Source organism: Nyctibius grandis, chromosome 3 (genome assembly GCF_013368605.1).
Source record: "Nyctibius grandis isolate bNycGra1 chromosome 3, bNycGra1.pri, whole genome shotgun sequence".
In the NCBI taxonomy this organism is placed as follows: Eukaryota; Metazoa; Chordata; class Aves; order Nyctibiiformes; family Nyctibiidae; genus Nyctibius; species Nyctibius grandis.
Genome location: NC_090660.1, coordinates 5,364,733 through 5,390,029, shown reverse-complemented (window position 1 = coordinate 5,390,029; position 25,297 = coordinate 5,364,733). Strand labels below are relative to the sequence as shown.

Sequence of the window (25,297 nt, the reverse complement as noted above, 5' to 3'; positions counted from 1 at the left end):
CAAACAGTTTATCTGGAACTTTACTTTTTGATCACCAACAAGGCTTTTTGAGGTCAGTGAAGAAGGTTAACGGTATGAAGGATCCCACTAACTCCTTAGGTCCCTGTGCCGTCCCTCCCACCTCATCAGACAGTATTCGGCCTTTGGATATTTTTAGAGTATTGTTCACTTCTGTTTCAAGTCTGCTTTTGTTCTGGAGGTTTTCTCTTATCTGGGCAGAAATACTGCTTTCTTTTAAAGGAGCACAAGGAACACACAGATTTGGTAAAAGTCAGTGAGGGATTTTCTCTTTAGGTCTAGATTTCAGGTGATTTAGGGAGTTAAATATGTATTTCTATACATGGTTGATAGACACCGACCCCTCCAAGAAAACGTTGAAGGAGGGGTTCACATAATTCAACAACTTCACGTTCACGTAATTTTTCTATTTGAAAAATATATAGGCTGAGAAATTCAGAAGTTTTCTGAAATTGGCCAAAATAGATGCATAGAGAAATTTGTTTGAAAATAGTTTTTTGTTAAAGGTTTAAGATGTTAATGCTACATGCTATTTCAAAGCTACTTTGCTGATAGAGTTGCCTTTTCTTAAGATATAGACAAATCTTTTTTACTTTAAGATTGAATCATGTAGCTCTTTTATATTTGAAATAATATATTTTAATATTTGAAATAATGGTATTTGCAAAATAGCAACAATATTCTACTTGTTTGCTGTGCCTGAATTATGTCTTTTAGCTAAACGTCTTCACTTTTCTTTGTCAGATGCACAGGAGGAGTTGTAATGCTTCATAGATTGCTTTTCACAGAGGATTCAAAATCTGTGCCAAAAACTTGATTTTCAAGTTTTCTTCAATATTAAATTAGGTCTCCAATCTGCTATAACTAGTGCCCTGTGAAACTAGAGGGTTTTTTTTTTCCTCCTTCTCCAAAACTATGAGGTGTAGCTATGGTATGTTATGCCTGAGGGACTAACTTTCAACCATATGGAGATGTTGGGTTGAGAAATGAGTATGTGTTAGTTTTATCGGGGTTTTGTGGCATTGGTGTGCCAGTAGCAAGCGAAGGTACAGAGGAGTGGGTTTTCTACACTCTTGTAAACCCAGATGGATGGAAAGATGCTGAAAGTTATTGGTAGGTAGATGTGGTCTAAGGAATATAAATGTGTGGTGCTATTTTATTGATAGTATAAAAAAAACAAAGGCATGCCTGACTACATTGGTTGTTTAAGGAATATTACATTTCTATTTAAAAAAGAAAGGAAAAAAACCCCCTAAAATAATTAATTTCCACAAATGAAAGGGTATCTGGGAGATCTGCCACAAAAGAGGACAACAGTGTTAGAAAGGGAGGTTGGCACTGAACATTTCTTTTTAGGAAGACTGAATGGAGTGCTCTAATACAAGTAAAAAACCTCAAAGTTATCATCTCAGTGAAAAATATTTTTTCCTCTTCGTTTGCTATTATATGCTATCTGATTGAGGGAACTGTTCCCCAGGGGGATTTTTGAGATATAAGCTATACTAATTTGCTTGGTTTTTAAAGAGAAGTTATCTTCCTATTAATATCTTAAACCTTCAGAGCTGCTCTGTGTGTCCTTCACTTTTAGTTTTTGTGTTTAGCTTTCTTCTGCTGCTGTGGTAAAGAATTTTCTTATTCTATTCCTAATTTAAAGGAATTAAGCTTTATGATCTCATATGGAAAAATTCATGTGGACAAGTCTAAAAACTCGTAAATCATAAAGCATAGTTGAACTACTCTAGCTGTTCAGGAAACAAAATTAGCAAAAGCATAAAATAAATGCATGTAAGATTTCTTTCAGATTTCTTCAGAAATAAATCAGAGAAGAAACTATAGCACACATGGTGGTAAATGTTTGAAAGAAGTTGTGAGAAATGAAGAAGGAGTGTCTGCGTATGTAGTAGGTACCCAGCTCTCAGCAGAGAAGCAAATGGTGGTAGTAAGTGTGTGCTCTGGTACTTAGAGGTTGTGTCTACATTAGTGTGTTAGCCCAGGTCAGGCATGTGCCTTTGAAGCAACGCTTTGGTGTGCCTCCCAGAGGGGTCTTGGAGTTCACCCTTTCCTTTAGGTCTATCTAAGCTGGGCTTTAACTCCAAGAGCTTGTCTGCTGTGCTCCAGCCACTAATGCATCTTCAATCCACAGGATGAGCTTAGAGCCTGTCCAGAGTAAAACTCTTATTTCTGTCTTTACTCAGCCGTATGGCCCATGTGCCTGAATGCCAAATGTATTTTCTCGGTACATACATTGTCAACAGGGCAATAGTAAATAAGTCACCTGGCATATGATTCTGTTTAAACTTTTGTATGCTTTCAGGGTTGGATTCTTTTTTTATCACTTTTGATAGTCTCATGTCTAGACAATGACCACAATTTTGTATTATTTCTTCTTGATCATTTAAATGTTGGGACACTGCAGTACACTGCTTTATTTTAAAATTTCGAGTGATAAATTACTTAAATTATAAGAGTGGCACTGATGAATGGAAAAATCATCTATATAACCAAATGAATGCATGGCTTAGTTTTTTATAAAAGTGCTCAATTAAGTAGATGAGACATTCATATCTTCAAGCTTGTTAATGAATTTAATGGCCTAGATTTTCAAGCTGTTACTAAAAATATACCTACTACAACTTCAGTTAGGTTGCAGATTAAATTACAGTTGTGTTTCCACATGCTGATTAGTCTTGTTGGTACACAGTGTGCATGTGGATGTCAAGAAAACTGTAAGAAAAATACTTGATAAAATGAATCTGAATATTCAGTAAGTTGGGGACAGAAGTGGTTGCAGTTTGCCTCAGTTTTTTTCAGGGAAGTTTTCTCTGCAATTTTACAGTTGGCTTTACTCGTATAATGTGTTGTCTGTAAGAATCTACTGTCATCCAATTACGTCGAAAAATTATAATTCATATTAGAAAGTCTTCTTTTGGCTATGTGTATGAATTGTATTTACACCCTGCAGGAAGACTTAAAGGTGAAAAGCTGCAAAAATTAAAAGTTATCCATAAACTAAATTCCTGTTTAGGATGCTTATGTGGGAAAGCAAGCAGCCCACCAGAATTTTGATGTACCCAACAGAAACTAAGAACCAAATTCATATTGTCTGTGCATAGATGGGCTTCTAAGCAGGTACACAGCTAGTTACCAGCCTCCAACTAGACTTTGTACCACTGATCACCACCCTTGGGGCCCAGCCATTCAGTCCACATCACTGTCTGTTGATCCAGCCCATACTATAAGGATCTTATAAGAACAGTGTCAAAGGCCTTAGTGAAGTAAACTCTGCTTTCCATTTATCTCCCAAGCCAGTCATTTCACTGTAGAAGGTTATAGGGCTGGTCAAGCACAATTTCCCCTTGGTGAAGCCATGCTCACCACTCCTGATCACCTTGTCCTTCGTGTGCCTGGAAATGGTTTCCAGGATGAGCTGCTCCATCACCTTCCCAGGGACTGAGGTGAGGCTGACTGGCCTGTAGTTCCCTGCATCCTCCTTCCTGCCCTTTTTAAAGATAGGAGTGACATTTGCATTCCTTCAGTCATCAGGCACCTCTCTCAATCTCCATGATTACTTAAAGAATGAGAGTGGCCTCACAGTGGCATCTGCCAGCTCTCTCAGCACTCGTGGGTGCATCCCCTCAGGGCCCATGGACTTAATGTATGTCCAGTTTGCTTAAGTGTTCCCTGACCCGATACTCTTCCACAAAGGGTATGTCTTGCTTGCTCCAGCGCTTCCCCCTGCTCTCTGGAACCTGAGACTCCTGAAGGCCACTCTTGCTAGTAAAGAGTGAGGCAAAGGTGGCATTCAGTACCTCAGCCTTTTCCATGTCCTGTGTCACTGGGTCCCCCACCCCATTCAGCAGCAGGCTCACATTTTCCCTAGTCTTCCATTTGACATGGTACAAGACCTTCTTGTCATCTTTGATGACATCAGCATATCGTGGTCACTGTAGCCAAGGCTGCCTTCAACCTTCACACCCTCAACAAGCCTCTCATCACTTGTGAATATGAGATCCAGCAGAGCACCTCTCCTGATTAGCTCCTGTGTTGCTTGGGTTCAGTGCTGTGCAGTACTGTTGGAGGCATTAGAAGGAGGGCTGGGGCCATACTGTGCAATGAAGGAGCAGGGAATATGGGGTAAACAATGTTTGAGCAACGTCACTAAGAGCTAGATACCTAATCATGGACACTGAAAGGCTGAAGCTGAGCTAGTACAGTACAAATTCGGGTCCAACACCTCCAAGCTCCACAATTTCCAGCAGGGCAGCCACTTTTGGATAGCTTACAAAACCCCCAGAACTGAGGTGGCTCCATGCTGTACAAGTTGGATGTTTCCAGTGTGCTATGTCTGTGAAGGATTTGTTTTGTTTTGTTTATTCCACTGATGTTCCACCTGTCTGAGAACATTCTCCGAAGCTGCAGTACAGAAATCTGGCATCTTGCAGTGCCCGAGCTTCTATCAGTGGATCTAAATTGTGCTTGGTGTTCCTTGCACTGTGCTCCAGCTGCCCCTGATAATACTTATATACCCGAGTTTTCTATTGTCGAGGTTAACCCAGCACACGGAGTCAAATACGTTCTTTGGAAGGATAATTTTCTGTAAAAATATTTGATCAATAGCAGCCAGTTATTAAAAGCTGTTCCTAATAAAATTAGATTTCTCTAGATGCTATTGACTTATTGCATCAAAGTATGGAAGAAAGGAGGGGAAATCGCATGTTCTCAGTAGAAAGGTTCATCTTCCAAAAGAGGTCAGCAACAGTGACATAAACACTTGCAAGCCTTGAAAGTTTTCCTTCACTCCTACCAAGTAAAATTTCTTTGATATTTGCTGTCACCTTCTGCAGAGTTTTAGCATTGCTGAATTTTTAATACTTAAAACAACCCTTCAAACCCTTCTCCTTCCAGCTTCTCATATGGATTTAACCTTCTTCACTGTCCATAGAAGAAGATATGAGCTTTAAGCTTCATTTCCAGAAGCTGAGAGCACAAGTATAATTTATAAGGTGAATGTCTGTGATATCCTTATTGCTTAGCAAGGAATGTCTTTTTCTTTCCAGTAATTGAAAAATAAATGTGTTTTTCTGAGCTTGGGCTCCCTTCTCTGTTTCATCACTTTTAAATTTTTACATGGCTGGGTGTCTTGGCAAAAAGGCAGGTTTCTCTTGTGAGGATGAGGGAGAATTTGAATTAGAGAAGAAAATATGGTACAAGAATAAGAAAGGAAGGTACAAGTTTTAGGGGAAACTAATAGAAAAGGTGTGAAGTGCCAGGGATGGTAGCTTGATGTAAGGAATTGGATAGTTCTGGAGGGGGCAGAGAGGAGGGAACGCAGTAAAATCAAATCCTGAAGACAGTGGAGAAGAAAATACACACCTGTAAATCAAAATTGTGTGGTTTCAGTGTCTCCCAAGCTGGAGGAAGGGAAGTTTCTGAATCATACTCTTAATGTCTTAAGAGTTCAAATACAGTAGTGCCTGTCTTAGATATTCTCTGTCAGGTAGTCAGTCCCGCTGGTAGTACTTTAAAGCCCTGTAATTGATCAGGCTTCCTGTTATCTGAAGCCACTGTTCTAGATGAAAATGCTGTAGCATCTTTCTAAAAATAAAAATGTGAATGAATAATTCCCATGGGCTGGCTGAGGCTTTTGTACTCCCTCTATTCCTGATTGCTTGTTTTCTCCCTTCAATATCATCTGTCATCTTCCTTATTTCCTTTGGCTTCAGTGCTGTCAGCTGCTTCCATTACAAAAGAGGTAATTTTAAGATTTTTTGAAAGGACAATTGATAAAACCCTACTTTGATTTTAAAAGGCGACTGTCAACTCTATTAAGCCCTCAAAATGGCTTCCTTGTAAAAATCACAGTGCTTACTGCATATGTGTATGTTTATGATGTCTCAATTGTCCTTCCCACCCAGGGTTCCTAAGATAATGAGAAGGGGAAGAGTAAAACCCATGATTTCCTGGGCATCGTGGACATAAAGCTGTGTTCCACGCACAAAAAAAAAAAATTAAATAATCTCTATAAGAAGAAATTCTAAGTGATTGCTGTCCTGTATATATGGTGAAAATAAAGCATTTTGAAGGGAATAGTTTTTATAGTGAAAATGGCAGATATTAATACAAAGAGATCAGCTTTTAATATATACATAGTTTCTTCTTATCTTAACCAGTTATTTAGGAAAAAGAAAAAAAAAAAAAAAGGAGGGGGGAAGGAACTGGGGAACTCTCCCCAAAACCCAGGCATAAGTTCTGAGGGATAAGCTGGGATCTAACAGAAGGATCTGTGCTGCTCTTGACCTGGGCAGTTTTGCCCTGAAGACTCATCAGTGAATTTGGTAGGAAACTGACTGTGTATTGTGATTAAAATATATTTTATATGATTGTCTGGAATGTAATCTTATATATTCTTGTGCTTAAGAAGAAATTGATTAATAGTATGAAAATCAGAGCATTTGAGAAAGGTATGTTGCATGATTAAGCAAGCTTTGTGCTTGCAGCTTCATTTGGGAAGCATGTGCTACTTAAGAATCACAGTACAAGAAAGCTAGATGGTGACATATTTTTCTTATTTATGTGGTAAATTAAGAGATTAAACAACAATGTTGACAGCTATTAAGCTTAGGTTTCTTTATAACTTCTATTATAAATTTATAGTAGGATTCTGTGAGGGAAGAAAAATTATAAGAAATTCTTCATGAATTCGTTACAAAATACTTAGGCGAGATTACCTTTTCCTGTGGCACATTTGTGCCTACTGAAATATTACATCAAGTTTCAGATGAAGGTACTTGGCATGTATTTGACAAATGGCAGAAATGCATAGATTCCACTGATCTTCAAAAGCAACGTAGCAAAAATCACACTGGTCACTAAAGAGAAACAAATATGAGGGAAGCACACTCCAATTCAAAATATACTTTATTTTTTCCCCCTTAAGGTATGTCAGGCTTTTCCAGCCAGTGTTCAAGGAAGAAATGTAATGTTTTTAAATGAAAATAGGAAGACAACATTGCAGATGCAAAGCTACAACTCATGCAGAGCTAGATGCTATTCACATTTGTACATTTCTTTTCTCCTTCACATAAAGCATATCCTTAATCCTGTGGGAAGCAGGAAACTCTTTCCGTGTAGACTTGTAATCACCCAGAAGGTATGGTTACATTGGAGTAAGGGAAATTATGAGTGTGCATGACTAGCCCTCTGACGTGTCACTGTCCATGCTGCAATGGGAAGGATGTAAGCACAGAGTAAACTAGTTTTCAGAGAGCAATACAACCCTTAGAATGACAATAGTATTTTTTTTCTCAAGTCCCCTTTTGTTTCAAAAAAAAAAAAAAAAGATCTTTTTATCTTTGCTGTTACGTAACGTGTAATAGTAATTCCAGAATAGGAGCATGGAAAACGTGCAGTCTTTCAAGTATTAGCCTAGCTTTGAAAGTACTTTAGTATGATGAACAGATGAAGAGCGGCTGCTTTTGCCATCCAGAGTTAGCAGTAATAGAGTCAGTTTTGCAAAAGACTGAGGATTCTGACAAATGGGTTGTCGTAGGTAGAAATTTAGGGGAAGTAACATCTTCATCCTGTTCTTCTGGCATAAGTTACTGCTTATCATGAAAATGGTTTCATGAAATATGGATCACTCCAGAGCTGATCTTTTCACACCTGGCCCTCAAACTTTTGTTTTTGAACTTCAACAAAGAGGCATTTGAATGGGAGTTCTGTATCAGAAAAACATGGGAAATTTTTCAGTAAAGCTTTTCAAACATGATGTAATTCTCTGAAATTCCAGTTTTCCAGTTACTTCACTAGACTTACTATTCATGTCAGAATGGAGAAACTATATATATATATATATATATATTCTTGCATGAAATTCTACAGTTTTTTCTTCTTTCTATTTGTCAGATATGTATTCTGAATTTTTTCTTTCTTCTTGATGTAATAGTTCTTCTGTGTCGAGATTACTAATGTGCAAAAAAAGGAGAATTGGATTTCACTGTGCGGGGAGATGTTGTGATAATCAGCCTGGTTCCATCCCCATTTACAGCAAAATGAAAATTCTCAAAATTACTGGAAGATTACTGAGAAAAAATAGGTCTATCTAGGTCTGTTGTGTGTTCAGAGATGCATAAATCAGTAGAGAAACAAACGTATGCTTATTCCACTGTTGAACAGGAAGGTTCTTGTTCTAAGAATCCGGGCACATGTGTGTCATTGATGTAAGTAGCTCAAGAGATAGATGCAAAGTCTGTTTCAGGAGGAATCACAGGACATTGTTCACTTCATAGCTGCTGCTTATAGATTCTGAAATACTTTGAGCTGCTAAGTGATGAGTAATTGCAAAGGCCTAATACAGTATCTGTTAATTAAAGAGGAACATGCATTTTGGAAAGCATCAGATCATTAACTGGATAAGGAAAAAGTCACAGGAGACAACAGTGAGAGTGTAAACTTTCACACATTTAGACTATTAACTAGAGCTAAAATTAACTAAGGTGCTGGTTCACATTTAGATCGTGAGGCTGAAATGGTCTTGTATTTCTCTGTGTTTCCTACAAGGAGCTAAGTGCACAGTTTGTGCCTGTTTTCTGGAAGTGTCAAGCTGCTAGGTTTCTGTTGCAGCTTTTTTGTCTCCTCTGAAATGGAGATGCTTATCCTCCTAGAAGCTTTTAGAAAGCAAACTGTGCAATCTAAAATTCCCTGGCCTAACCGAGCAAACCTTGGCACAGAATTAATGCGAAAAGCAATTACCTTCATTATACTGTGGACTGCCCTAGAGCCTGCATTAGCCTCAAGGCAGCTCTTTAAGGTGTAGCTGGGCCATTCCCACAGTCCTAAAATGCCAAGTGTTGTAGTTACACATATAATACCCATGGCACCTGTCCTAAGACAGCTGGCTCTGCTCTCTAGCATGCAGGGTCAATGCTTACTTGCTCTCCAAGGGCTGCTCGTGGTCTGCTCACCACTGCAGCAGCAGAATGGAGTGCATGCGAGTGTGCTGCTGACTATTGTTGTATGATCAGTGATGGTGATCTTGTCCTTATAAACTTCAGTATTATCGCTAATACATGGGGGTTTTTCATAAATCTTACATGGTAGGTGCCATAGCTGAAGTTCAAGGGAACTAACTGGTTTTGCTGGTTTCTCCTGGGATGATTCTTCCTGGAGAGAATACCTGAACTACTTTTCTTGTACAGTGTTCCTAAACAACTTGAATGAATTGTTTCTCAGTAGCATTCATATCCACAAAACATGAGTTTTTTTCAAATCAAACCTATCAAATTTAAACAGCAGTTGAATTTTTTTTAACCTTCTTTCCTTTTTCTAAGAGATTTTCTCCAGAGTCTATCTCCATATGGATATGATGTTGCTTTTGTGCCAAGTTCCTTAAGCATTTAGTGGTATAATAAGTGAAGTATTCTCCACTTTAACTATCATCTAAATCTAATAAATTTTACATTAAGAGTAATGTAAGTTATTATACATTTGTACATATTGTACATTTTTTTCCATTGTTCACTAAATAGCTGAACAGTGGTACTTTGAACTTGTGTGAGATATTTTTAACATGATTCTGTGGCATCTTCACATTTCCCTCCACAATATGGAGGATTCAAATCATAGCAAATTGCTAAAAGGCGTGTAAACTGCACAAGACTGCTTTTCTCACAAAGTGGTTGTTTATAATACCTCTGTCTGTGTTAGACCACATCAGATAGGATGTTTGAAAATGCTTTGAAATACAGTCTGGTTAAAGTGACTATCTGCCTTCAGCTTCTTTTACTGTCTGCTGTGAGAATACCTAGAAGTTGTTTAGATGCAATAATATACTATTATCCAGTCCAGCTGTGTCTGTGTGTGCAGTTAATATAACTTGAATTGCACATAATATTGAGGTTGTACCGATTGATGGAGATAGTGATTACACAATTGAGAATTATCTTTGAAAAAGTGAAAAATAGCATAAACTTCTCTTATACTAAGTGTTTTCAGTAACAGATTTGAAAGCTAGTGTGTCTTAGTATGGAGAGAGTTCATTCAAAATTAACTAAGTCATCAATACCATTTTTTCTTAATGGGTTTTCCTACTTCAGTACTATGTGGCTTAACTGTGTTAGTCTACATGATGCTTACGATCTAACAGTTCTAGTACTTAAGGGGAACGATAGACAGGCAAAAGTGTGTTACTAGAATTAGGAAAATGCTGTAAAAATATATCTTTATTTTCTCAACTTACTTTAACACTAAATAGGCTTCACTTGCACTTTCCTTAAGTAGTGTGGTGATATCTGCAAAATGAACTGAGAATCTAAGATGCTGCTTTTTTCTAGTTTATACAGGAGCAAAAGTTTGGAACTGTAATGTAGGTTGTCAGGCATTATCTACCTTCTTGTCTCCTTAATTGTGCTAATAAATGCTGAAGTATGTACAGGAATTGCTGTTATTCTCACATTTCTCTTTTCTAACTCTTACTATCTGTAACGATTTAGTGAATTGTGTATAACTTAAGAGTTCTGGGTGAAGTAATGAAATTGATTTCTCAGTAATACGTCAATGTATTTGAAGTAGGACTCTCTCTGCAGTCATTGCCTTTTATCACTGTGGAGTCATTAACTAATAGCTTCCATCCCAGGACAATGGAGTGACTAGAGCCTGAGGGAAAGTAAATTGCTATAATAGATCTGCAAGAAGCATCAGTCTACTACAGCTGGATTTTGCAGAAGCAGACTATAGAAATGAAGTATTTGTTACTATCGTTTTAGAAAGAGTGAGGGCTGAAAAGCAATGAGAGGCATTCACATAATCAGAGAGAAAGAACAGAGAGGAGAGATGTGCTTTCTAGCAGAGGATTCTTGTTTAACTGTGAGACCAGCTGAAGAAGAAAGTGCAAAGCATTGGAAAACAACACTTCAGTTTGGAGAAAAGTCCGTGTGCAGCATGGAGGATCTTGGCACCCTTCGAGGACCCCAGCCTTATGCCTAAGGAGTGATCTAGACTAGTGAGAGAAAGAAATTAGGTGAACGTGTTTGTCTCATTATCTAGCTCTGTTTTTCTGGTGCTTCTGCAGTAAAGATGAGTTTGTCTCAGAATCAAGAATGAGTGTTTTGTTTGCTTTAATTAGCATATCACCATTAAGTGAACTGTAAAATCAGCATTGCTGAGGTCGGAGTTGGAGGAAAGAGTATGGATAAGCTACCTGGGAGTCAGAAGAGCCCTGGGCAAGTCCTAGGAGTCTACAGCAGAGGTGAAAGAGGGAGAGAGCCTGTGCTGACAAGATCCCAGCCTAACCCCAACCCAGGGAAATGGGAGCTGGCTATTGACCCCATCTGAGGAGCTCCCAGATAGGGAGAACTCTTGATATGTAATGCTAGTACTTGAAATTGTTGGCTGTGGGACTGTTCAAAACAATCTCACAGACAGGAGTGGCGAGTTTTTAGAACAACACACAAAGGGCAGTTATCTGCTGCTGGCTCTGTAGCCCAGCTGGGAGAGGTGCTATTGTGTGAAACACTGTATTTAGGTATTACCCAGATCCAGAAAATGCCAAGACTACAATTTAAGTTTGAAGAAATGAAGGCTTCAAGAAACTAGGAAAATAAGAAATGAGTTGGGAGTTCTTGACTTGATCTGCTTATGGGTCTGTTACCTGTTCTGGCATCTTGTAGAATCAGCAACTCCAGCTTGGCTCCTGTGATTGCCAGAGTGAGAGGCGGAGAACTAGAAACCTGAGTGGATTTGAAAAACCTGAGCTCTTAGTGTTCACTTATTAAGAAAAGCATTTCACTCTGTCTTCTACTTCAGAGCACTTGTGCCACACACAGGGAGGCAGTTCCTTCCTCTGGTGGGATCTAAATTCAGATAAGAAACTCTAAGCATCAAGTTATTTTGGAGTTATTTCTGTTTCTCCACAGGCGCAATTAACAATACCAGGCTCCAGTATCCTGCTCCCACTCACATAAGAGATACAGTTGCCCCAGCACTGGGTGAATATGTAAGCACTTGTTATTACCACCACCACCACCACCACCACCCCATTTCAGCAGTTCATAGGTATTAATGTTGTTTTACATCTGTGGCTTTGGAGGAATGGAGAGGGGTAAGGAAGATGTAAAGCAGAAGTTCAGGGTGAGGGAAAGTAGTAACATGCTGCTTTGGTTTACCTATCAGTGAGAAAGCTGGCATGAAAACTCTGAAGAATAGCCTAGCGTTGGTGCTAAGGTAACTTAGGCAGCATTTTTTTCCTTTAGTCAGACTGAATGCTTCAGTGCAATTTATAAGCTATTAAACAATTTAGGGTTTTCCTCAGTAAGATGTATGGTTATCTCTTGAGAACAAGGAAACCAAGAAGTACATTGTCCTGGTTTGGCCTAAACCAGGCCGATTTTCCTTTCAGTGATTTTTACTTTCAGCTAAGTCTCCTTTAAGTAACTGCATTTTCTGAAACTAACTGCATGTTTTTGCAGACAGTGTCTGCTTCCAGGACTGATAACGCTCGAAGTTTGTAGTTATCACTGAGGCACCGGTAGGGATGTTGTGCAGAAAGGCTCTTGCTGTACTTATTCTTGAGAGAAACCAAGGTCACTGCTGAATTCCTCATTGCTTACGAGTGAAGAGCCGAAGGGGGTTCGCAGCTGCAGTGGGGAGCAGACAGGGCAGGTGACCCAAAATTGACCAACGAGGGTATTCCATCCCATACACGTCATTCTCGGTATAAAGTGGGGGGATCACGAGGGTCTCGCTCTCTTTCTGCTATGGCCGGTGTCCAGGGAGGACTCCGTCTGTTTTCCTGCTGCCCCCGATCCCGATCCGTGCGTTCCTGAATCCAGCTCTCGACCGTCGCTAGGCCCAGGCTGGGCCTTCCCGGAGCCTGCCCTGCAGTGCCGGTGGTGACATGGCTGACTTCAGGGGAGCTCAATCTTGGTTTTGTATATATATTTGTATATATTTGATTATTTCTATTATTATTATTATACTTTTTTTTTTCATTATTATAGTTTATTAAAACTGTTTTAATTTTCCAACCCAGAAGTCTCTCTCCCTTTTCCCTTTCCCTTTCCCTTTGGGGGGAGGGGGGGGGGGATAACAGAGGGCATCTGCCGCAGGTTTAATCGCCAGCCCAGCTTTAAACCGTGACATACATTAAGAACTGTTAGCGAAGGTTTGTAATCCTTCATTCTATGCCGCTGTTGAGACCTAGGACATGAGCAGGAATGCTGTAAGGCAACGTTGTTCTGATCAGGAAAAATAGCTGATGTATTACAACCCTCTAGTTTCCCTAATGAATTCTAAAAGTACTTTAAATTTCACATACTAACTAATGTGCATTAATCTTGACCCCTGCAAGTCTGTAATGGCTGCTGAACAGCAGTGTATATCAACAATTAAAATGCCTGCTTGAAGCATGTGCTAAAAATTTTGGTAGAAGAGAAGCAGTGCTGCTTCTTAATGCAGGGGGGAAAAAACAGCAGGAATTAAAATGGGTAGATCTTCCCATTTGTGAGTAGTTTATTAATCATTTGAACTCCTAGTAGGTCCTGCCATTGGGAAAAACAATGTCAGATTTTGTAGAACACTTGAACTTATTTCAGAAGCCTGTTGTATCAAGCTGATTGTGGAGAATTGTCCCTGCGTTGTTATCAGCCAAGCACATGAAAAGCAGAATGTGGATGTTTTAATTCCCCACCCCCCAGCAGTTGTCACAGCAGCAAAAGTGTCCTTTGCCATGTGGCTCAAGCATATTGCCACCGCATTGTGCAGACGGGGTCCCTGTTCACTGCAGGGAACATCTCCGGGTCAGAGCCTCGTCCTTTAGCTATCCCAGGAAATATTTACTGGAAAACTAAATTGAGTACATGACAGTATTTGTTTTGCCAGTTACAATGAAATCACCCATCAGACAAACCAGATCATATTAATTGCTCATACAAAATATATTCCTACTAGGCCGAGGTCCTGTAGAGCTTGCAGGCGCAATCAACAGAAATACAGAAGACACATCTCTCTGCTGACATTGCTGTTCACTTCAGACCGCTGTGTCTGGAATGGTAATACCTGAAGGTCTGACAAGAAGGTTTTTAGTGTTCCAGGTGTTAACAAGGGTGGGTAAACTGCTCCTGAACTGGAGGACCAAAACTGCCTGCAAAATCTTGGTACACGGCCAGGCTTCTCCCCTCTGCCACGGCTGCACACATGCACTACCCCCACAAGGATAACCTGGCTGTGCAGGCTAGAAAGGAGCAGGGGTATCTCCAAGTGAATCCTTGCTCCAAACAGTTCAGCTGTTCATGCTCAGTCAGTTTGGAGAGGCCCTGCAAAGTAGTTTTCTTCCTGAAGTCATGCAGAGAAGTGTCTGCTGTTTCTTTCAGTCAGGCCCCTGGCTGGCATGTCAGACCTTGCTCCTCTTCCTGCACCAGGGGAGCTGTCTCATTCTCAGACAGCAACTAGACAGAGAACAACTTGTTGCAGGCTTAGTTTTTGTTAAATGGTTGAAGTACTGTGACTCTCTCAGTAGTCGTCTGGGGCCCAGAGAAACACCTTTTCACGCATTCTCTTGATGCATCCATGTATCCATGTAACTTGATAATCGTACTTTATATGAGCCTATGGCTGGTACCACTACATCCGTAAGACCAGGCTCAGTAGCAACCTGCTACTCTGGATTCATAATAGCTATGAAACGTGTTCTCCTTCAGATGTCTTCTTCTTTAGAGGTATGGGAAAGGCTGCAGCTGAACAATAGGATGAATCTGGTTTTTGGACAGCACCATCAAAAAAATTTGCAACGCACAACAGAAAGTACAGATCAAGTATAAACTGCATTTGCTAGTTCAACTTTGTTCCAGAAATATTGACAGAAAAAATTGTAAAGCAGACTGTAGATGGGATCGAGTACTGTTAGTCAGCAGAGCTGCTATCTGCTGCACTGGGTAGTTCGTCATATCTTAGTGTGAAAACAACAGGTACGGTGAATTCTCTGCGGTGTGATTTGATTTGGCAGATAGGCTGGCATATTCCAGTTTAATCCAGATTGGATTTGTGATGCTCAGTGACCCAGTATTACAGAAATTCAAATTTAATAAATGTAGACCAACTTTTGTTAGTATTGCACAGTTAAAGAAAGATGGACAGCATTCTGGTTTGAATGTATTGCATGTATTGGTATGCAGTATATATCATTTACACAAACCTTATAAAACTGATGTAAAAGTCATGTAATTGTCAGATACTCTTACAACTTTAATTCAAATTTTATTATTTGTAAATCAAGCCTTGACACCACTTTCCTCTCTTTCTTATGGAAACCTAGCAATTTCTAGCCCAAATTTCTAACAAATGTAAGTTCAACATTGTCCTGGTTTCATATTGATTTAGCTGCCTTCTGGGTCAAACCATGAGAAACATTTCTTCTACCAAGAGGTGACTTCCTGCCTTGATGTCAATTCATCTTGTAATTTACTGGCTTTTCTAAAACATCTTGAAGCATACTGGAATGCATAAAGCAAAATGTTGACTTAAAATACAACTTTTTAACGCTGGTAAATTATTTTCTAGGTTCTTTGTAGCTTTGCATTTCACTGCTTTTGTATCTCCAAAACAAAGTCTTCCCAAACCTGTTTTACTGCATGGAAAAAAAGATTTATTGTATAGAATTTCTACAAATAAAGAAAATAAAAATAAATAATAAAAATAAATAAAGAAAAAGACCTTATTGCAGTCTACAACTACCTGAAGGGAGGTTGTAGTGAAGTGGGAGTCGGCCTCTTCTCCCGGGCAACTAGCGATAGGACAAGAGGACACAGCCTCAAGCTTCGCCAGGGGAGGTTCAGGTTGGACATTAGGAAGCATTTCTTCTCAGAAGGGGTCATTAGCCATTGGAAGGGGCTGCCCAGGGAGGTGGTGGAGTCACCATCTCTGGATGTGTTTAAGAAAAGACTGGACATGGCACTTAGTGCCCTGGTCTAGTTGACAGGGTGGTGTCAGGGCAACGGTTGGACTCGATCCCAGAGGTCTCTTCCAACCTGGTTGATTCTGTGATTCTGTGAATACATTTCATGCAAGAATATGGGAATGAGTGTGCATATTTTACCCCCTTGGAGTGCAATATTTTAAAGGAATTTTAAGTCTTTTTTGTGCTCCAGTGGAGATGCCAGTGTCACCAGTATCCATACAGAATCAGTGATGTGTTTTGTGTTATTTTTGGTATTCTATGATGAAACAGAGATGTTCTCAGTTAATATTCTTGTGAGCAAAGACATTATTCAGTGAATGAACATCCTAGAAGGATGTTGGTTTTAGCTATTCGCAATTTAATCTCAATAATTTATTGAAAACAATGACAAAGTAATAGAAGAGTTAGTAAAAATCAGTTAAAACCTGTGACAAAATTATCTTAGCTTTCAATATAACTTAATGTAGCCCGTAACATATGTTTTAACATATGTATTAAGATAATCTGTGAATATCTAACTTTAAAAGCCACCACATAAGTAAGAGAATACCAAATCCTACTTCCCGACTCCTTGGTTAGCACAGTCAGCATGTTATGAGCTAAATTATATCTTTAGTTGTTAAGCTGCCCAATGATGCATCTTGAAGAATATTCTTAGTGTTTGGGTGATGCTGGCAAGTCTGACCAGGATGACAGGGCAGGTGAATTCCAAGCATTACTTTGCAGCACTGGGTCTTTAAACCTGTAGTTGTACTCCACTGTATTGGCATGGGGATACCTCCGCACACAGTATGCTGCTGTGAGAAAAATGAAGGTAGTTTGACTTTTCTCAGAGAAATCAGATGCTTTTTCTTTTCCAGCTCCTTGTTTTGATGCATGGTTTTGAATTTTCTAGATTGCCCATACATCTTACATTTTTTGTGCATTTTTAATCTTGATTTTTTTATTACATGCTACTACTTTTTAAAACAATAGCTCATATTCAGATCGCTAGTGATTAAACTTAGAACGTTATTCTTCATAACTACCTCCTGCAGTGTTTCCTGTAACAGAAATTAATTTGAGTGACATCATTTTCAAAGGACTTTTTTCAAACCAAATCCAGGTAGAGTTGCTGTACTGTACCTATTAGGCACTAGTGAAGGAAGGTTTGAAGCTTCCTTTGCTCACTGCTGTCCCTTGGTATCTGCTATTATGGCCTCCCAGAGCTACCCAGAATCTCCATAGAGCTGTAAATCTACCATCTGATATTCGTTGTCAGAATGGGTAATACTTGTAAACTAAAAGAAGCTGGAGAGAGAACTTGATTCAAACAACAAAGGCCTGGTTTAGCTTTAAAAATATTGATATGTTGATGGACATGTATTGTTTTGTCTGATTTTTGGCTTGTTCCCTGTTGGGAGGTTATTCAAATGCAGTCATCTGGAACTGGGGTGAGGTTGTTCAGGACCGGTGAATAGATCGTCGTGTTTCTGTTTGTTCACAACAGGATTAAGAGATGGTCTGCTGGAGTGCATCTGTGCATTTTCCATTATGGAAGTGTCAGGTACCAGTCTGGCATTCCACGTATTGAAAAGGATATTTCATTTTCTGTTGTCTTCTACAGGTCAATGACAAGAGTATTTGTTATGTGATATAAAACTGGCACTGTCACATTTGCCTTTTGAAGAAATAGTTGATATTACATGTTGTAAATGTCCTCTTGTAACAACTATGTCAACTATTTTTAAACAACTTGAAGTTAATGAAATAGCAAGTAATATTATAGACACATAGTTTACTTATCAGTGATTTAGTTATATAAGCAAAATCGTGGATTCAACTTTTCAATTTTGCATTATCCAATTTAATTATTATCTGTATCTAATTAGTTCAGTGCAGAGGAAATTAGTTCAGTGCAGAGGAAATTAGTTCGGTGCAGTCTTTCATTTTAAAGCTTTATTTCTACACTGTTTGTTTTTGAAATATCCCAAGCAAATATTTAATTGTTATGAAATAACTGTTTTCAATGAGGTGGGGTGCTTTTTTGTTATTAAACTTTCCCATTGGTCTAAATATCAGGAAAATACAGCCTTGCCAAATGGACAATTTTAGCAAAATTTAAAAAATATCCTCGTTGGCACAGTATAATAATTTCTGAATTTATTTTAAATTTTCTATGACTTCCTGACTTTAAAAACTTTCTTTCAATTTAGATATACGTTGAGTGTTTACTTCAGAGAACTATAAAGCTGCTGTTAAAATAGTTTTAAAAGTTTCCAGAATAGTTTCTCACTGTTAGAGCAGTGTGCAGGTGTGCTAAATTTTAAAGCAGAAAGGCACTGAAGCTGTATGGAATTTAATTAGATCTCACTTTACCGTTGTGTGAGTTAAAATACATTTTGGAGCTGTCAGTTGGAATGGGTGGATTCCTGTGAAGATGTTTTTGTGAAGACTGCTGTTCATCCAGCTGCAGGATCTCTTTCTTCACGCAGGGGCTGCGCAACAAACATGCTCGGTGCATTTTTCTGCATATTAGATTTCTGGATCATCCTGTAATCCCACAGACAACACTGGATGAGTTCAGGAGGAAGTATGAGAGGTGCCTGGCATTTGTTCCTGCGACACTAAATATTGTCCTGTTTGTCACAGCATGAGCATAAAGTAAAAACACACACTCCAGCTTGCCAATATGGGGCTAGTGCTGTTTGCTGCTCTTAACGCTGTGTGCTTGGCAGAGGGTTGTCAGGGCCAGGGAGGAGCACCAGGACAGAAAATTCAATGTTCCTGCACAGATGTACAAGACAAATTGCCAGAGGGTAGACACCTGAGTTGTACAGGCCTGCTATGGACAATTGCTCACTAGTGTATCAAGCGTACATAAAAGATGTTGCCGTGTATCCCATGTTAAGAAAATATAACTGCAAAACTTGGAATACCTCCCTGAAAATTTAATCATCTTGTCTGTCCAGTGTAATGTGTTGATGCACACAACATTGATTTTCAGTCTATATGTTCTCAGATCTCACGTCCTTTAACCTTGTTAGCCAAGTACTGGGCTGACATCTTGAAAATCCGTTGAAGAACAGTTTTCCTGGTTTACCAGCTCTAATTCAGAACAACTGAAGGACATTGCCACAGAACTCGTTTATCTGAATAAATTCTTCTCATAGTCAAATTCCTGTGGAAGGGAGTCGAATTCCTGTTGCGTTACCAAACTCAGCATCACCCTTGTCTCCATTATGGAAGGAGTTTATGGAAAGCTGAGGTCTAGATGCGTATGGAAACTGGGACAGACCTTCTACATCGGACTTCAGAGCTGTGCCTGGGGCAGCTAGGTAGTCTTGCAGGGTTATAATGCTGTTGGAAGGCAGCAAGCTGTTTCAGAATGCCCTTTGCAAACCATTGCCTTTTAAACTGCTTACAGCTGCTCTGTGAGTATTCCCATTAGAGAGTAACTTGACTGTATTTAGTACCAAATTTAAGTCCTGGTTTATTATGTCAAAGCTATAAGCCGATTGCTTGTAAAAGACTAAACACATTTAGTCTGCAGACTCTGCTTTGTTACTGTACCAATTTTAGGAGCTATTGAAAAAAGCAGGTCAATTTGCAATAATTTAGAAGTTTGCTTCTTATCAGAGTAGGGGTGGGGGTTGTGGATATTTGGAGTTTAAAGTATATGTGAACATTTATTTAAATACTTGCTGTAGTTTTCTTTTGCGGGTTTAAAACAAAGTTTGGAAAAGGTTTGGGTTTGCTTTGTTTAAAACAAAGGTTATGTTGCCCTTTGAGTTCCTTTGCTTATTAGATGTTTCTATTTTAATGTAGCACTGTATTTCTTAAAAGGGTGCCATCGGGATGCAAAACAGACCAGAGAAAACTGCTTTTCAATTAATAGAAAAAAATGTTTTTTTCCAACATTTTTTATTTTCAGCTAACTATAAATTACAGCCTTAAGATAATAGAAGCAACAATTACTGGACTTTTTTTCGCTGCTTTGTTCCTTATGGCACTTTCAGTGAACTAAACTTAAATTGAAATTACAAGAATGAAGTTCTCATTTGACCTATAGTTGTACTTTGCAATCATATTTTAGTGATCATTTTAACCGATCAAGAGCTGAATACATTTTTATTTTCAATAATTTTTCCTGTGCCCTTTTTCACATGCATACACCATGCTCTATTGCAACTTTGTAATGTCTTCTCTTCCTGTCTCTTCATTTGGAATACCACTAAATATATTTCTCATCAGCATTGTGTAGATTAAATTTTCCTAAAAATAACTTTTATACATGTATAATTACAAGTGCTTTTTTTTTATTTTAATATCATTATTATTTACACTTGTAGTTTATTTAAATACCTTGATAATTCATTTAAATATGTGTTTTTTAAAAACTTAGTTCTCTTTTAAAAAGATTTCTCCATCACATGAACTGTTGGGCCTCCAAGTACTGAGTATTACAGAGGAAAAATACTTAATGCAAAGACAAAGGAAATACAAATTGTACAAGTTTTTTTCACAGAGTTGTCAGATATTTAAAGTTCTAAGTTCAGTCTTTTCGAAAGTTTAATTGTTCATTTATGAGGTTAAAGATATTCATTTATTATCCATAAGTTTGTTTTTGAATATCAGTCAAGCAAAATTCCTTTTAAAAATGCAAATCAGGCTAGTGGAAGCCTGCAACATACTGCTGAATCGTTTTCTCTAAATATTAAGAAAGAATCCTGTATGTGCTTAACTTTTCCACTCAGAAGTGTTATACACTATGGCTCTGAAACGGGAAATGACAAGGAGTGGGCACAAAATAATGAGGAAAGTAGACATTTTAAATAGTTTGTTATGTTAATAGATATGCCATGGCGATACACTGCTCTTCTCTGGAGATAGAAATGATTAATGGGATGTTATCTCTCTTTTCTGAGCAGGCAAATAAAAAATGCAGCACTATGTTACTGATGTTCTTCCTCCGTGTTTCTATCAGAGTTAGCTTTGCATTTGATTTCATAATATTCATTTAAATGTTTTTGGAATAGCTACGAAGCTGCAGTTTACAGTACACAAATAGTGAGAGGTGTTTATATCTTAACAAGAACAATACTCACATTCTCGAGAGATTCTTTGTTTCTTCTAGCAGAGGACTAACACTTAGCTGTGTTTCCTTTTTTGTTTTTGATGGTTTTTTCCTCCGCATGAGTAAGGAAGTTTTTGTATCTAGATTGAATAGAGCTGTCGTTCCCGAAAGAACAAGAACTGACAAAATAGATCACGTTCAGTCTTTCGCAGTTCCCAAGGTACTGTTTAATACAACTGAATGAGAGATTAAAATATATCAGGACTATCCCTTAAAGTTTTCTGGAAAGTCTTTTTGAAGACTGGAACCCCATTCTTTAATTCTAGTTATACTGAGTATTTCAGGTCCCTGTTTTTTCTTGATTGTCCTCACTGAGATCTAGTTGCTATGGAGTAGTTTTAAATAAAAAGGTTGCTTTGTTGCATAAATTGGTAATTTTGCTAGTCTTTGCCTTAATTATTTAGTAAATGAACTGTTCCTCACTTTCAAGAAATAATCAGCTGGCAGTGATATTTTTTCTTCATAGACCTTTTTTCTATGGGATCTTTCCTATTGATTTAGGTCCCAGCAAACTCACAGTATCTGGTCTGGCTCTAAAAACCTGCTTGTCCTGCCATGTTCTTTAGTACTTCATCTGTGGTTGTGTGTACGTGTTTCATATGTGTAAATTATAGCTGTCAGACTGTTCATTTTATTTTTCTATTGGTAGATACCATCAGTTTCCATAGATGCAGTGTTACACACAGATGAATACGAATGTTTTCAGCTGCGAACATTGTGCTATAGATTCCCACCATGTCTGTATCTTTATTTCTCGGTTAGGACTACGTATATACTTCTTAACAACTACTTGTTAAATACACACAACTTTTTTCTTCTTTTGCTGAGTAAGATTCTTTCAGCTTTCTTTAATTCCCAATTAGCTTTTCTCCAGCTGATAGCATCATTAATACCTAAAATAATGCTGTATCTCTGAAGGCTGCAATCATCATGAAGTGAGCAAGTGAAACTCAAGCTCCATACATTTGTATAGCTTTTAATAGAAATGTGCTAAAATTTCTTCCAACTGGGTATTTTTAGTCTGAGTGCTTCCTCGTCCAAACTGCGTGCTAACTTAGGCTGCGTGGAAATCAGTGTTATGCCCGAGAAACTGATTTTTATTGTGTATTAGGCTGCTTTTGGTGCCCTGTAACTCCCTCAGCAGGCCACGTTTTGAGTTTCTATAGCAAAATGCTCAGGAAATGCTTTCACCTCATCCAGTTTTTCCTTGTCAGGGATTTAAACCTCAGCCTGAATCCCAGAGCTTCAGCCTTACCTCCCTGGAGTGTTAGTCCCACCACTCTATACTGAACGGAAAAGCCCACCTAACATCACTGCGAGGAAGCACTCAGTAAAGCAGCAGCAGTGTATCTTTGGTCCCACTGGTGCAGCAGAAAGGAAAACCAGGGTAACATAGTACTGCTCACTTCCCATTTTGAGTCGGACACCCCTCCTGACTTCACACCCCGTCTTGTCCATCTCCCTGAAAACCTGAGAAAGAGGCGGTCAGGTGTCGCTCAACCAGACTACAAATCAAGCAGTCTGGGCTCCTGAGAATTAATGTTTCTGGGAAAATGGCAATAAGAATATCTATAAATAAAAACTGCTTTGTATTTCAGTGTTGCTCACAAGCTCACAAGTTTGACTGTTAATCTTTGTATTTATTTCTTTTGGATATACATAGTTCAAGTCAGTATTTATCGAAGGTCTTTCTTGCCATACGCTATTTCTCTGTACTCTCAGAAGGGACCATTGTTAAATTACTGCTTTTTGCTAAAAGATAAAAGATAATTTTATTAATTTTTCATGATTGCAAGTGGATGCATTCTCTTCTTAATGAAACCCCTACCTAGCAATGAAAAGGACAGTTATTTATGAGATACCCTCTTTGTATATATTTCTCTGCTTGAAATTTGATCAAATGATCAAGAAAGGATTTTGAAGGTGTTTCTACAGCTCGTTATGAATTCTATGCAATGCAAAGACTCTATTTTTGTCTCAGAAGTACATGTCTGATATAAAATTCCCTTTTGGCAAGGAAAAGATGTTTTAGGATTCCACAAATCCAAATTCTTTTGCTTATGGCTATGTCCCAGTTGAAGCGTTAGATTTTCCTTGGAGATCTTCAACAACCAGGAATGTGACTCTTTCAGCAGCGTATGGTGCACATCAGCTGCCTGTTTAAGCTGGTTAATCCTCCAGAGGTGCTAAGAAATGTGTTTTTCAGCCTGGCAGTACTAATCCAGAGAGACATAAAAGGGAAGAACAAGACCCCTACGTTTGGAAGCATGAAAGTGTAGAGGCTGGTGCAGTGAGATTTGGTTAATCAGTTTTATTTTTATAAAAAAGCAGAAACTTGGATATTTCAAAATCACATAACAACATGTAATGTATTTTGGTAATCACTCGTAAACACGATGGATTTCTTCTTTCTTTTGGGGTGTGAGAGGAAAGTAAATCAACTCATTATTTTCAAACAGTCTTACACTTTGTTTTCATTCTTTCTTCAGAAGAATGGGAGAAATAAAATTAACAGTACTTTGTTCTTTGCACCTACAGCTGACAGTAAATAACAGCAATTAAAAAATCAGTTGTGTGAACTAACTATTGTTTGTTCATTTAAAAGCAAGTGCTGTTCTTTTTGTCTAGACCTGAAGGAAAGTTGAGTCCTTTAGCCCCATTTTTTTCTCCTGTTAAATAGTGGTTTGTGACAATAAGCAATGAGATACCTCAATTCATGGGCATTATTTCTGTCTACCCTTCCAGGGGTCACAAGCGCAAACTGGAGGAAGATGATGCTGCCAGTGAATCCAGTAAAGAATCTAGCAATGAAGATGAGGAAGGAAGCAGTTCTGAAGCGGATGAAATGGCAGCAGCACTTGAAGCTGAATTGAACGACTTCATGTGACGTTCATGCAGAAGACAGAATTTGTAATTATATTTTACTCCTCATAAACAGATCGGACTTCAGATGAGTCCCTTATGTCAGTACTCAATGTTTTTCCAAAACGTGTGTGTATATTTTGCAAAGCAACACAAGAGGTGACACATTATTTTACAAAATCGGAAATAGATGTTTTTAAGGTGTTTTACTAAAGGAAAATATACTTTTTTAAACAAAAAAAGTATTAAATGGGACTTGGTGTGCTATGCCAAAGACATGTTAGGAGCTCTGCAGAACCTTCATATACAGGACAGTGACACAAAGATTTGTGATTAAACACACAGCAACTTTTTAAAAATACTGCAGTCTGTGGTTTATGGGTAACAGTCTTCAAAAAAAAAAAAGGAGGAGATAAAGGAGATGGAATTGTCTGGGTAGTACAGCAGGAACCTGATGAACTGGTCATCCTTTTCCACAAATAAATGCTATCAAATATAAAAGGATTTTTAAAATAAAAAAGAACGATTTATATTTGTATAGAAACAGAGAACGTGATATGCAAGCTTTGTGAACTCTGCACTTGACCTACCTGTCATTTGCTTCTAAGAGAATACATAATGATTAAAACTCATGTTTTTAAGTTCCTTTGTGGAATAGTTGGGTTCTTTAGGGACATTGTTTAGATTTTTAACTTTTCTTCTCTGTAACCAGAAATTTAGCACAGCATACTGTGTGATCCTGTACTGCCATAAGAAGCATATTCACCCATTCGTGTTGTCTTGGAAAGAACGAGTGCTACTTCAGTCTAGGTAGGATTTAATTTCTTTGACAAAAGATCTGATGTAAAGTTTTTGTATATTCTATTTCATATTTGACCCACAAAACAGATTTTCTTTCATTTAATAAAAATTCATTTTGTACGCTTTGTTTCCCTTTCCTGTTCATTTGCATCCATCAAATACAAGGCACCTTTCCGTATTATCTTTCCTTCACTCTGCGTGAAAATAATGAAAAACATTGAAAGTAACTGCAAATTTGTAGATTCAGGCAGATAACTGAGGCAGAGAAGAGAAACACGGGCTCAGAAGATTCCCTTTTCTTTGGTATGTGAACTCTCACATTCTGACATTTTCTCGAGTCTCTTTGGCCTCTGAAGATACCGTAAGAGTTACTGCTCTGGTATTGAATTTCTGAGGCTAGAACTATGGTTTATTCTCAATTGTTAGCAGCTGGAGAGACAAATCCTTTTAAAACATTTTAGCAAAAGAAGACTCATTAATTCAGGTGTCATGGTTAAAAGAAAGTACTTTCTGGTGCAGAAATACTTAATTTTACCACTTAGCAGTAAAAC

At 38.3% G+C, this 25,297-nt stretch overlaps 1 protein-coding gene across 1 annotated transcript in view; it reads left to right on the top strand.

Moving 5' to 3' along the window:
* Nucleotides 1-24,866, top strand: part of CTDP1 (CTD phosphatase subunit 1) — a 114,223-nt gene extending 89,357 nt beyond the window's left edge. The window contains exon 13 of the mRNA XM_068396911.1: nucleotides 23,829-24,866. Within this exon, the coding sequence (XP_068253012.1) occupies nucleotides 23,829-23,970 (142 nt within the window). The 3' untranslated portion in view covers nucleotides 23,971-24,866. The remainder of the gene's footprint in view (nucleotides 1-23,828) is intronic.
* The last annotated feature ends 431 nt before the right edge of the window (nucleotides 24,867-25,297 follow it).